Source organism: Galeopterus variegatus, unplaced genomic scaffold (assembly GCF_000696425.1).
Source record: "Galeopterus variegatus unplaced genomic scaffold, G_variegatus-3.0.2 Scaffold18591, whole genome shotgun sequence".
Classification (NCBI taxonomy): domain Eukaryota; kingdom Metazoa; phylum Chordata; class Mammalia; order Dermoptera; family Cynocephalidae; genus Galeopterus; species Galeopterus variegatus.
Window position 1 is genome coordinate 1,365 of NW_007744702.1, and position 14,737 is coordinate 16,101.

The 14,737-nt window shown below is 50.7% G+C and overlaps 1 protein-coding gene across 1 annotated transcript; it reads left to right on the forward strand.

The window, feature by feature from the left end:
- Nucleotides 1–317: 317 nt before the first annotated feature.
- LOC103582941 lies at nt 318–13,983 on the forward strand (the record flags this gene model as incomplete). The annotated part of the gene is given in 7 exon segments (XM_008564398.1): nt 318–555; nt 2,187–2,395; nt 3,490–3,593; nt 3,595–3,661; nt 9,442–9,881; nt 9,942–10,118; nt 13,729–13,983. Coding segments are annotated over 7 exon segments (1,490 nt in total), but the record flags the coding sequence as incomplete, so codon positions are not given.
- Nucleotides 13,984–14,737: the final 754 nt, after the last annotated feature.

A 14,737-nucleotide genomic window follows, 5' to 3' on the forward strand; every position in this document is an offset into this window, starting at 1 on the left:
CCTCAGTTGCTCTGCAGGGATGAGGAGCACAGGCTGGGTAACATGGTGAATCCACATAGACTCAGCACTGTCGTGCTGTCTATACAGCTCACCTGTGAACAAATGCTTCAGTAAGAGCCCTGAGGTCTGTGCTGGAATATTCTAGCACGTTGAATTCTGAAGAGTAGAGGGTAATGAGGTGGCTTCTGTGTAGCTGGGAGTTATGACAGGACTCTCTCTGGCTGCAATTACGGTTTCCAGGGACCCCAGCCTGGTGAGGTAGACTGAGGCAGCCATCAGTTCTCCATTAAGAAGCCTCAGCCCCTCTTCTTGTGCAGGTTACTACGTGTGGGGGGAGTCCTATGGCCTGCACCAACTGGGGACACCTGCCGACTTGAGCCCGGCCACAGGCAAGAGCAGTGTGGTTGATGGGATAACGGACCTGTACAAGCACCCTGACGACATCGACGTCTGGCTGGGCGGCTCAGCTGAAAACTTCCTCCCCAGGGCCTGAACCGGTTCCCTGTTCTCCTGTATCACGGGGAAGCAGATGAAGGCCCTGAGGGATGGTGACGGGCAGGTGCCCCGGCCGTGTCTCTTCTGTATTCTACAGGCATGTCTGCATTGGTGACATTTGAAGCCAGGCAGGTCTGGATGCAAACATTGGCTCCGTCGTTCAGTGCTCAGGTGGGCTGGGCAGGCGACGTCCTCAACCGAGAAACAAGGTCCTTACAGAGATGAAATAGTGCAGAGCACACAGCATATCTCAGCACTTACCATGTGAACCACTGTTCATTTCCCACGTATCTAATCACACGGCTAAGCAGCCATCTAGTGAAAAGCAACCGTGTTTCACAACAACCCTGCAACTGCACTGTCTTCAGAAGTCCTGGGACAACATCTGCTGAAACTGCAGAGGTGGACACTGACAGGTGCCAGGGTGAGGGCCTGTGAGTTCTGCCCGTGCACTACCGTCCACCCTCCAGCCCAAGCGGGGCCGTGCTTGCAGGTGCAGCCAGCAGGCCCAGGCCCTGCCTTACACATTTCTGTTTCCTTCTCGATTTCAGCCCAGAACTCTGAACCTTGTATAGCCAGAGAGAGTCAGAGGAGCAGGCTCCTCATGTCTGTGTCTTATGCTCTGATCGCCATGTGCTGCAGGAGATGCTGACACACACGATGAATTAGAATTTGGGAAAGTGCAGACAAAACAATGGGAAAATGTTTTCTTTACCTTTTAAAATAATCCTTACACATCCAGTTCTCTCCCTCTCTCCCTTGCTATGTCAGAAGCTACTGTGCCTAAGTCAGATTTTTTCACAAGAGTGCAGCAGCCAGAACCTAAGCCTCCTTTCCTCCCCCAGCACAAATTTTACCATTAATTTATGAGATACAGCATTTCAAGTAGTTAAGGTGGGGGGCAGAAATAACTAGGGGAATTTATCTCCCTCAAAACTGAGGTTCGGACCGTTCTGGGACATGGGAGCCACGAATTCAGAGAGGAGGGCAGATCCTCGACACACCCCATGTGTGGGTCCCAGGACCTCTGGGTCCCCGAGTGGCAGCGTGCGTTTCTCATCCTGGTATTCACGGTGGAGCATCTCCCACCTTCAGAAACTGACCAACTGATTTCTGTAGAATGAGGCCTCTTTCTCGTGTTTTAGGAGGAATTCTTTCCTGTGGAGAAAGAGAGAAAAGCTTTATATGATAAAAAGAAATAAATGCTTTATGGCATTATGGCATATTTTAGTGTTTGGAGAGGAAAGTGAGACTTTCTTTCCTGCCATGTCACTCTCCCCGATTAATCAGGGCTTGCAGGAGGAAGACAAGGTGCAGAGATCGCGCAGCACTTTGGCGTCTGTCTGGACGGCAGCAGTTTCTAAAAGCTGAATTTGCTGTCATTCTTGTTTTTAAAACAGCACTCCAGCCCAGGTGAAATCAGTGCAGCAAAACAGAGCGATGTAATAAACAGGAAGAGTGGCTTTAAGGGCCTTTCCATCTGACACTGTTTCTTCAGATAGCCACCCCACATCAGCGCTGGGGAGCCCCCTCCTCATTCCCTCCCCTGTGTCCCCAGCCCTGGGTGCACCGTGGTCACCACTTTCCTGGGCACAAACAGTGGTGGGATGACACTTAATATGTGCCATAAATGTAAGCCACCCCAGTGAGCTGTCCACGCTGTGGCTCTCACACGCTCTCCTTCCGGGCAGGTTCTGGTGGGAAGACAGCCACATCTTCACTGAGGCTCAGCGGCGTGAACTACAGAAGCCTTCCTTATCTTTAGTCATCTGTGACAACACCAGCCTCACCCACGTGCCCATCGACGCAGTCCACATGGCGAGATTCCCCCAAGACTTGGAGGCATGTGAGAACATTCCCTGCATGAACCTGGCAGTGTGGAGGGAGACCTTTCCTCAAGGTGACTCTCCACCTCTTGTCACATTGTTACAGTACGTGGGTTTCATCAAAGAAAGCACAGCTTCTCCAAGAAGCTGATCTCAAGTCTGCACATTAGGCGACAGCACGGACACAGGCCTCCCACCTCACGGTGGCTCAGGCCATGTGGTTGCGTCCTCCTCGGCTGAGGAAGGTCTGGACAAAGTTAACCAGCACAGGCCCTCCCTGGGAAAAGACGCTGTGTGCGTGCTGTCCTGTAAGTGCCCAGCAAGGGAGCAGAGCCAGGTCCCCAGCGTCTGCATCAGCACCTCTGGGGTTGTTTTCTGTGGTGGGGTCTGCAGGGTGTAGGCTACACTCTGTGCGGTGTCCAGCAGCGCCCCTACCCCAGCCTCCACCTGCTGGAACCCAGGAACCCACACAGCTGCGGTTACAGGAGATGAGTGCAGGACTGTCACGTGTCCCATGGGCACACCCGCCCCGGGAGAAACAGATGAGGTCGCACATATCTAAGAGCAAATAGTGACCGATGTTGGCTATGTAGAGACAGAGTCTTACCAGGAATGTGGAGGTTTCTGGGATTGAGTTTAGCAAGGAGATGTTCTGACTTTAGTGTTTGTTCTGCACATGCATATGGCACAGATCAATTATATCTCACAAGCCTCGGTCAGCATGAAACACTCATCCTGTTATGATGTACACCAGCTCATGTTGTGCAGGACTGGGCTCCAAGCAGGAGCTTGAGAAGTAGCTATTGGTGCCTCCAATAGGACAGGCACTTCTCCAGGAGCTCAGGACCCATTTGTAGAAATAAATACACACACATATACAGACACAGCACACACACACCCCGCACAGAGGCACACACAGACACACACACAGACACACACACACACACACACACTCCTTCACAGAACTTACACTGCAGAAACAGAAGACAGTAAGGAAATCTCCTCTTTAAGGCCTTGTCTCCAAATGTTGTCACGTTCTGAGCTACTGGGGGTTGGGATGTAAACTCATGAATCTGGGGGGACACAATTCAGCCCATAACAGTTATATTGGTCTGTATCTTTATTTTCTTGTAGCTTGACTGCATTTCAACCCTTCAACGTTGTGCAGATAACAAGTGTGGCCTCCCAGACAGAGTGGAGAACGGGGACTTTGTGCACTGCAAGGAATCCAGGAGGCATGTGCCGGTGTTCTCCTGCGGCCAACAGATAGAAGCTGCACAGACGAGAACAAGCCACCTGCACCCAGAAAGAATGGGACGTCCCACCCCCCACTTGCAAAGGTCAGTCATCGAATAGGGTAGGTGGTTTTTAACAGTAATTATAAAAATGATTGCATATTTCAAATATAAATTAAGAATAAATGCTATGCCTTCACCAAAATTGAGCATAATTTTCTTCTCAGGAACTGTTCTGGCATGAAAATAAAGGTCCCCCTGAGGTGACCACATTCCCAGTCAACATCTTTCTGGATGGTGAAGCATCAACATGATCACATCATGACCTAGGCAAGGACAGACAAAAAGGCATTGGTACATCACAGGTGAGTTGTGGTAAGGAGCCACAGAGCCGATTCTCAAAAGAAACACATCAGAAATGTTTCTACTCTGGGAAGCCACAGAATCAGACCCTGCACCACACCCACGTCGGCGACTTCCAGCCCATGTTCTCTTCCTTACGTACATTGACTCTGCTTCTGACCATCCTTACATTGAGGTGAGGCAGGCACAGCCTTCCAGCCACTGCAGAAGTGCCTAAGGGAGAGGCCATCTTCAGGCCACACTTAAGAACCCCCTGAGCCACCGCCATGGGCTTCAAGCACGTGGGGAGCAGGTAGTTAGGTGGCAGAGCCTTGAGTTAGAGAGCCTGAGTCCTCAAATCATGCAGGGGAGCCCACAGAACCTGTGGGACAATGAGCCTTGTGCATGTCCCCTAGGGCCAGGGATTCATTGTCAGAACAGCTAGTGTCCCGTAATTCTGAAGTTCCCCAAAACAAGACCCAAAGTGCCGGCTCTGGCCAGTGAGCAGGTGGTGGCAGTGTGGGCAGAAACATGAGTAGCCTGCATTCCATGGAGGGACGTCTGCTCAGACTGTCACCAGCAGGAGTTTGGAAGGAGGCAGGTCGCCTACTGAGGCTGTGTTCTCGGGGGGAGGCTGGCATTGGAGACAGCCTCGGTGGGCTCCTTGTCAGAGCTGCAGTTGGCAGGGTTTCAGAAGGAGGGGATGACTCGTGCAGGAGTGTGGCTGCTTTGCAAGCACACATAAAAACAAAATCCAAATTTTTTAGTTTTTTTCAGTTTCAGTTTGGGAGGATGAAAACGTTCTGGAGATGGATGGTGGTCATGGCTGCCACTAAACTGTACACATGAAAATGGCTAGAATGGTGAATTTTATGTCATGTATAATTTACCACAATAACAAACATTTCCATTTCAATTTTGGAAGTCCAAAGTGTTTTGTCCTTGAAGGGTTGCTCTGGCCAACTGCTTTAGACTTTGAAGAGAAAAAGACACGACTGAGTCTGTGAGCACCAAAGACGCTCCAAGACCCAGGCCCACGGCATCTGTCAGGTGAAGGGTGCAGGCTGCCCACCACGTGCATTGTCTCAGGCACACTCAGGTAGGACCTTAAAGCTGAGAGAGGGGGGCAAGGGAGCAAAGAGATAAAGCCGGCTGGGAATAATATCTAAGAAATAACCTCAAGAAGCGTTAATGGCACATGGAGCTGATAGGAAAGAAATAGATCAGAAGCCTGCTAGGTAGATGAGAGACATTATTGCCAAAATCGCTAGCCTGGACTGGAAAACCTTTGTCTGAACTGTTAAAACAATTTCACACTCCCATGGTTGCTCCAGGAGGAAGTGGTCCCTTGAGACCAAAGTCAGACGCACTCCCTAGTCTGTCTTGGGTTTGGTTGTGATGACGGTGGGCAAGGAGAAGCCACCTGGAGGCTAGACAGTGCCCCACGGGACAGCGGACCAGGACAGCTCTCCAGAGAACACAGTCAGAAATATGCAGCATGGTGACAGCCACATGCATTTGTGATAACCGTCAACTACCACGTCCATCACTCCTGACCATCGTGCTCTGTAGCTCATCCTCCAGCAGCAACAAGTGTAACAATGTGGAAGTTGTCTGAGTTGTTTTGGCATAGTGCCTGGACAAAACTGAAATTCCCACTTTGCCCCAGATTCTTGGCTCTCCGCATCGACAGCACGATCCAGGAGACCACGGCACGGGCTTCAGGGTTAGCACAGCAGGCGCGCTGTGGCCGACCAGCCTGCCTGCTGCACACCTCACCTGCGCGCCCTGTGTCTCTTGTTGCCTAAGTATCTAGACATTTTGTACACCCATTTTAGCTATTTGTGACCCCAAAGCTCTATTTACAGGGATTTGTGAAGTACAAATAAAGTAAGAACTAAAGCTTAGAAGCAGACAAGTAAAGGGATGTTCCGTGCATCCTGCCTGCCACGTTGGGAGCATTCTCTGACTTTCCAGTCTCGTGACTTTGTTCACCTTATCTCCTAAATGTGGCATGTCCTCCCTTCCTCTTCTTGGCAAATTTACAAATGGCATCAAAATCTCTCTTCTGTTACTGAAATCACCTCGCTCCACTAGCCTCCGCCGTCCTTTTTCTTCCTTGATTTTTCACCGCAGCAGGACACGGTTCCCTACAGTTAGGATCAGTTGTTGGTCAAGCACCATGGCCAGCAGGGACTCAGGACTAACACTGAATGTCGCTCTGTCTCTGGTCCAGTCTGGGTGTTCCATGGGGTGCAGGAGGGTTTCCCAGCGTGGCCCATGCACTGCAGAGTGGGTGACCAGGTGGGCTCTGGGCCAGCAGAGGCAGTGTCACCAGCACGTCTTTAGATCTGCAGCATCTCAGGCCACCCCGTCCCCAGCTCCTGAGTCAGAATCCACATCCTCAAGAGACCCTGTTAGACTGAGTCTATGAACGCCTGAGATGCCCGTTGCCCAGCCCTAACCGTTGGCCTCGTTCTGTTGTGTGCTGACTCGGCCTTCTTGCCTGGGCCATTCCAGCAGTTATCTAATGGCTCTCCGGAATTGCTTGTCCTCTGTGTGCTTCTGTGTTGTCAAATGTGAAATGAGGATGGTAGTAAGGTCTACTTCATGGGTTGTCAACTTCAATTAGTTAATAAATGCGTAGTACAAAGAACCAGTCACAAACCTATTGTTATTAACGTAGTACGTGCTGAAAGCTGTGGTCTAACATGTTACATCCACACCGTCAACTATCATGCTGAATAAATTAGCAGTACAACTATCGACTTGGAACACTTATCGCTAAGTAAAAATGCAACTTACAGCGAAATGTGTTTATTGAGAATCATTTAGATTTTTAGACAGCAGTGAAGGGTATGTGTGTGTGTCACACCTGTGAATACGAAGCCGTGGCCACCCACAAGAGCTCGTTGGAATTGGTTACCCAGCAGAGTGAGCTGTGAAGAGGCAGGACAGGCTGTGCACTTTTTAGTTATAATACTCTATGTTTTTGTCCTACTGCATTTATAATTAAAGTATAATACCTTAAAAATAAACAAATTACAAACAGCTCAATAAGAAAAATCCCATGGTATAAACTCACTCATTTATACATGCAAATATTTTCACCATATCTATTCCCTAAACTAGAAGATTCTAAATCAAAAGTTACAAAAAAAAAAAAATAGACTCCTAGATAGTCCAGGGAGGGAACTCTTTACTTTTATGGTAAGTCAATATGAATATAAGTTTTCAATCTGATCTTCAATGAAATCCGCTTATCAACATGTCTATGGCTGCAGAAAGAAAAGCTACAGGTTAATTGAATATTTGATATAGAGAAGTGAATGAGATTTGCTGCTCTTTTCTCTATTCACATCCGATTTATCTGCTAGAATCCATCCACACAGAAATCTGATAGAAAAAAAATCCTAGCAAATAAATTGCAGTAAGTCTTGTTTGAATGCTTTAAAGTTGTGAATTCCAAATAGATAAAGAACTATGTGGCTTGTTGCAGTAGTTATTGTCAAGAGGTTTTGCAATAAATAAATCCAAGTGTTTTTATGTCTATTATGGAAAATAAGATTTGCCATCATCACAAATTTGCTTAGAAAAATGTAAACATCTGTTCAGATGTTTGGGCACTAGCTGCATGTGGAGATTTGGTGGTGCTGCCTGGTGCTCTTCTTGAAAAAACATGGTAAAGTGGGCAGATCTGCTAAGCCTGGGCCTTTGTGCAGATTGGTGCAGGAATCGGGGGACCCTACAGGCCTGACCCTATGGCTCCTTCTCTGGTGTAAGGAGCACCATTGTCCAAGCGGGGTAGATTTGTGACACATTGCTCAGTGTAATCCTCAGATGAGGAGACCTAGATTAGGATCAACTGGTCATATGTAGAGTGTTATGGGCTGAACAGTGTCCCCAAAAAGGTATGTTCACATCCTCACACTCAGTACCTCAGACCTTGTTTGGAAACAGGGTCTTTGCAGATTTCATTGAGTTAAAATGAAGTCATTAGGGTGGGCCATAATCCAATGCCTGGTAATCTTGCGAGAGACACAGAGATGATGGCGGTGTGAAGGCTAATTGTAGAGATGCAGCCACAGGCCAAGAAAGGCTGAGGATTTCCAGACACCAACAGAATGTGGAAGAGACAAGGAGGGACCCTCCCACAGAGTCTGGAAGGAGCACAGCCCCGCTGACAATCGACTCCAGACTTCTGGCCTCCAGACCTGTGAGAGAAAAATTTCTGTTGTTTTAAGTCCCCAGTTTGTGGCGATTTTTCATGGTAGCTGCAGGAAAATTGTCCATAGGGTAAGCCTGAGCCCCAGGTGAGGCCACAGGTAACTTCACAGGGTACCAGTGCTTCGTAGCGCTGCACTGTGGGATGTAGGCGGGGCTGGTTCCAGGTCAGTTTCATCCAAGAAAGGTGTCACATGTTAAAAGTCCTTGGCATGGTCAAAGGTAAGTAAAACATTTTTAATAACTTCTACAATGAAAAGACGATTAACAATAACTCATAGCCACACAGGTCCAATTCTTTGAAGTCTCTCCACTCCCTTATTATACTATCACATCATTATTGCCAATATCATGAATACCATTACTAATAGGGCATTTTGAGGGCCTGTCTTATCCCAGACACCATGCTAGGTTCTTGGGTGCATTGTCTTTAATTCCCTGGCATCCTTCACAGTCTGCATATTTACACCCACCTTATAAGAAATAAAAGTCAGCTGTCGGGGCCAGACTGTCACCCTGGACCCCTGCATCTGGCATGAGTGGCCTAATCAAGCCCTGACCCCTCCAGCTGAGCCCACGCACCTGGCCTGCAGAACCAGCCCGCTGGCCTGTGGGGCTCTGCGGGTGGCTTCCCTGTGGTCACACTGAGCATTCCACTCCACCCTCCTCCAAGTTTGTGCCTTTGTCTTGGCTGTTGTCAGCACAGGGTACCTGGACTTGGGGGGAGAGTTTGAAGCCACCAGGCCTGGCCCTCAGTGATGGTTGAGCCCAAGGCTATTTTCGTTCCATCCTGCCAGAGGACCTCTCAAAGGACACACACACATAGCGCCTTCTAATATGTTTTACTTATAGAACACGTACTTAGTAACAGAACATTTTTGACATCCTACTGCTTGCTTCCTGGAATTGGCCAGAAAAGAAACATTATTTGAAGAAAAAGTTGTAGAGCAAGTTATTCAGAAACAGGAGCCCAGGAATCAAGTCTGAGTTATAGATGTCAGGTGCACGTTCCTCGTTTGCAGTGGAGGGCGTGGAGACCCCAACGGTGACAGTGACGTGCACGGCACTAATGTTGCCGAGATTAAAAATTAAGTTACCGTCCCCTGTTCGATGTCTGCTTCTGCAGACAAGCACTGCAGGAGCCTCTGCACCACAGGAGCAGTGACAACGTTCCCTGAGGAGGAGGGGACGGTCCCAGCCCCGAGCTCTTGCTCTCAGGGACTTTGCTGGCCAGCTGGGAAATCATCTGCTTGGATGTGATGACCCTGTCCCCACTTCCACCCCCTCCTTCCCACCCCTCCATACCCTGCACCTGCCAGGTTCCTCCCCGGGCAGCGCCTGCTGTCTTGCAGGGAGGCTCTTCGGCCGGGTCTGGTGGGTGCTGCGTGCGGGCCGCGGCCGGTCCAGCGTCAGCTGCAGAGGCCTCAGGTGCACGAGGTGGGCGGGGAGGATGCGGAGCATCGTGGTCGGAGGGGACTCGCTGGAGCCGGGTCCTGAGAGGAGCAGGCCACCACCACCTCAGGGGGCTGTGGGGGACAGTGGCGGCCGTGACACGGAGGTGGCACCCGCGCTCTGCTTGGGCACGTGGACCTCTGCCTGGAGCGGCTGCCGCGGGATGGGGAGCGCGGCTCCCTGGCCTCGCTTGCAGGTGTCAACGAGGGCAGAGAGCCCGCGCGTCCTGCCACTCCTCCGCGACGTGCAGGGACAGCAGGGCGGCTTTCACTGCGTCTGCAGTGACCCGCAGGAGCTGGGAGAGGACGTGAGGACCTGCGTCGTGAGCCTGTTCCCTGCTGCGCCCCTGTCACTGTGCTGACTTTAGGGGGAAGAACGGGCTCCGGGTGGCCAGCACGTCTCCGTCCTGATGGGGAGGGCAGAGGTCCGACTGCAGGGCCGTGGAGCTGTGTGTGCCACTGCCCCGATGCTGGCTCATGCCACCTTGCCTGGCTCTGCTGCTGGGTGGGAACCTGATGGTGACTTTCCAGAGGACGTGCACAAGGTACAATCCTAGCTCAGATGATACCCAAGGACGTGAAACTGTCCTGACACTCCAACATTGAAGAGATTCACCGGTTACCTCTCTTCCTCCCGGGCCCCTTCAATCGCACTCCCCTGTACATCCTGCGGTGGCCTGGGTGGCTCCTCTGCCTGTCCCTTCACTAACCCCTGCCCTGCACAGTGCTGGACAGGCTCTGTGCTCTGGATCGGGAGCGTTCCTGGTGCCCACCGCAGCCGGGCAAGGGCCTGACAGGCACTAGGCACCATTTCAAACATCCAACTAATTGAATCCCCCAGTGAGTGATGTCTAGGAGCTAAGTACTATTTTTAATCCTCGCCTTACAGAAGAAGACACTGAGGAACAGAGGGTGAGGGACTTGCTCCGGGTCCCACAGCCACTCCGTTGCACGTCTGAGATTTGTAACTTGGCTTCTTTCTCTTGGAAAAGAATGACTGTGAACCGGACAGGAAGGAAGGAAAGATTTTATTTGAGGTACTGTAGTTTGAAAAATAGACCTCCTATAGGACTGAGCTCAGTTCCAAATACAGCAAAGTCAGCTGGGGACTTATAGCCAAGGACAGAGTGAGGGGTCCATGGATGGAATATACTCAGAGGGACTGATTAGACCTCGACCTGATTACAGGGGTTCTTGCTAAACTAAACTAAAAGATTCTTGATAAACCTGGAATCCTAAGGTGAAGAATACAGAAGATCATGGTCAAGGTCTAGTCAAAAAGACAGTTCAAAGAGAGTTGACCTAAATGCAGTAGTGTAGGCATCTCTGTGAGTGGAGTTGACCTGGACGCGTCAGGTCAGGCATCTCTGTGAGTGCAGTTGACCTGGATGTGTCAGGTCAGGCGTCTCTGTGAGGACAGTCAACCTGGACGTGTCAGATCAGGCGTCTCTGTGAGGACAGTCGACCTGGACGTGTCAGGTCAGGCATCTCTGTGAGGACAGTTGACCTGGACGTGTCAGGTCAGGCATCTCTGTGAGGACAGTCGATCTAGACGTGCCATGTCACTGACTTTCTAAGTCTGGATAGAGCAGGATAACAGGAAGACAGAGACCAGCAGCTCGGCACGATGTATTCACTTTCAGTGTTTATTTTAATGAAATGAATTTGACTCAAATAAAAATACACAAATGTGGGAGTGAAAAAAAAACAAATGTAGATTCTGAAGAAACTACAAAAATAAGGATAATTATTAAAATAGACATTTCATAAATAAGTTTGATACTTAATGAAAAAAAAATTTCTGGCCAAGTATAAATGATAAAACATTTCTAAGGGCCCCCCACCGGCCTGACCTGCCACTAAGGATCCCCCTTGAATGGCCTGCCCTAGGACTTCCTTGGCATTCTTGGTGCTAAGGGACCCCTGGTCTGTCCTGGCCTACCTCTAAGAGAACCCCTGGTCTGGCCTGGCCTGATCTGTCCTGCCATGCCACTAAGGGCCTCCCTCGAATGGCTTGCCCCAAGGCCCCTTTGGCCTGCCCTCCCACTAAGAGGGCCCCTGGCCTTTCCTGGCCTGCAACTATGGGCTGCCCTGGCCAGATGTGCTCCTAAGGACCCCACTGCCACTAAGGGCAGGCCTGTCCAGGCCTACACAAGAGACCCACTGGCCCGGCCTGCCTCAGGGCCCCTGTTTTAGTCCATTTTGTGTTGCTATAAGACAATACTTGGAACTGGGTAATTTATAAAGAAAAATGAAATTTATTGCTTATGGTTTCTGAGACTAGGAAGTACAAAGTCCATCTGGTGGTGGCAACAGTGACCCAGGGGTCTCACATTGCAAGATGCTGGAAGCAGAGAAAACAGAGACAGACAGACACCCATGTGCTCTACTTTTAAAGCCCTCAGAACCATACACCTGACCACCATTTTTAATCAATACAATTTGGCATGGTCTGCCCCGCCCCCCCAAAACTCAAGTCCTTTTCACATGCAAATACAGGCATTTCATCCCCAGTCTTAACTTGTTTCAAGAGTCCAAAGTTCAAAGGCCCATCTGTGAAATCAATACAATTTATCTATTTCCAAGATACAATGGTGGGACAAACATAGGGTACATGCTCCCATTCCAAAAGGAACACATAGGCCAAAAGAAAGGGGTACTGGGTTCCCAGGAAGTCCAAAATCCAGCAAGGCAGGCATTAAATCTCAAAGATGGTGAATCATCTACCTTGAGTCCATGTTGCATGTCCTCTGCATGCTGGTGTGGGGGATGGGTCCCCAAGTCCTTGGGCAGCTGTGCTCCTATGGCTTTCCTGGTTGCAGGCCTCACTTCAGCAATCCCAGGCTGTCATTCCACTCTGTAGCTCCACAGGTCTGGGGTCTCCATGGCAGTCCTGCTCTCACGGCCCTACTAGACATGGTGCTGATGGAGTTACTCTGCTGCAACTGCGCCCCACGTTTGCACTTGGCATTGCTCTTGCAAAGGCTGTCTGCAGTGACTCTGTCCATGTGACAGATCTCTGCCTGGGTCCCCAAACTTTCCCATACATCCTTTGAAATCTGGGTGGAGGCTCCCAAGCCTAATGAGCTCTGGTATTCTGTGAGCCTGAAGACCTAACATCACGTGAACTCCACCAAGGCTTCTGGCTTTTATTTTCCAAAGCTGTGGGTCCAGCCACACCTGGGGCCAATTTAGTCACAGCTGGATCAGCCAAAGCAGCCGGGGTGCTGGTGCTAGAAGCAGTTTCCCAAGGTGGCCCTGAGCAGTAAGCCCGTGGAGTACTCCTCAAGCCAGTTCCCCAAGACAGTTTTGTCTCCCTAGATCTTTGGGCCTGAAATGAAAGAGGTGGCCCCAGAGACTTCTGCAATGCCTTCGGGGTCTTTTTCTCCTTCTCTTGATAATCCCATTCTTTTGTTAATCTTCTTAGTGCCATTGAATTTTCCTTCTGAAAATGCTCTCTTCTCCTCTACCACCTGGCCAGGCTGCAAATTTTCCAAATCATCACACTCTGCTTCCCTTTTAAGTTCTGGCTTTATGTCACGCCTTCGCTGCCATAACTCAGAGCAGGCTCTTACAAGTAGCCATGCAGCTCCCTTAATGCTTTGCTGCTTAGAAATGTCTTCCACCAAAGACTCTGGTTCACAACTCTTAAGTTTCAACTTCCACACAGTCCTAGAGCATGGACACAATGCCGCCAAGTTCTTTGCCAGTTTACAGCAAGAGTGATCTTTGCCCCAGTTTCCAATAAACTCCTTATTTCTATCACAGACCTCCTTCGAATGGTCTTTACAGTCTGTATTTACATAAGCATCCAGCTCACCACCATTTAAACAGTCTCTAAGACATTCCAAACTTTCCCTCCTCTGTCTTCTTCTGAGTCCTCCAAACTGCTCCAAACTCTCAACACCACCCAGTTCCGAAGCCATTTCCACATTTTCAAGAGTCTATTCCAAGCAACAGCCCACTCCTGGTACCAATTTTCTGTGGCTATAACAGAATACTTGGCACTAAGGGCCTCCATGGCCAGGTTTACTATTCTGAGCACCATTGCTAACAATGGTGCCTTCTGCTAAGGTCCTCCCCGGCCTGGCCTGGCACTAAGAGGCCCAGTGGCCTTACCTGTTCCTAGGGTCCCCAGCCCTGGCCTGCCTCTAGGGCCCCTATAAGGTGGGCAGGCCTGCAATTATGGCTCCCCTGGCCAGGCAGGCCTACCGCAAGTACTCCCTAACCTGGGATGGCCTGCTCCTAGGGAAGCCTCGGCCCTGCCTAGCCTTCGCCCAGAAATTCCCTAGCCTGGCCTGGGCTGTCATGAGGACACTGCTGGCCTGGCCCAGCCTGGCTCAGAGCCGAGGACCCCCTGACATGTCCTGGGCTGTCACAAGGGACCTGATGCCCTTTCCTGGCCTGTAACCTTGGGCTACTTCCATCCTGGCCTGCTATGCCACTAAGGAGACACATGGCCTGGTCTGACCCTAGGGCCCCTGGGGCCTTGCCTGCCACTCAGGGCTGCCCTGGCTCCTAGGCTGCCAAGGGCCTCCTACTGCTGTGGGCCAGCCTCGCCTAGCATGCCCAAGGATCCCACTGGTTGTTCTGCCATATGGCTACAATTTACTACTCTGCCCCTAGTAGACCAGAACCATAAGGGCCAACCTGCCACTAAGGGCACCCCTGCCACGAAGTGCGCCACTTGACTGGCCTGTCCCTGGGGAACCTTCGCCTGTCTTGGTGCTAAGAGACCCCCAGCTTGCCTCTAAGAGATCAACTGGCATAGCTTGCCCTGCGACTAAGGGCCCTCATTGAATGGCCGGGCCCATGGCCCCCTTGGCCTGCTTACTGCTAAGGGCACCCTGGCCTTGCCTGCCTGCATGTAAGAGATCCCCTGGACTGGCATGGCGTGACCTAGGGGTCTCTTATAAGCAGGCAAGTTCAGGCTGGGACAGACCTGAGGCAGGCCCAACCAGTGGGTCTCTTCTCTACACCTGGTCAGGCTCACCCATAGTGGCAGTGGGACCCTTAGCAGGCCTGGCCAGGGACCGATAGTGGTAGGCCAGGAAAGTCCAGGGGCACTGTTAGTGGCAGGACAGGCTAAGTGAGGCCAGGGTATCTCTTAGAGGCAGGCCGGGCTGAGGGTGCCCACGGGGGGCGGGTGTCTTTCTTTCTTTCT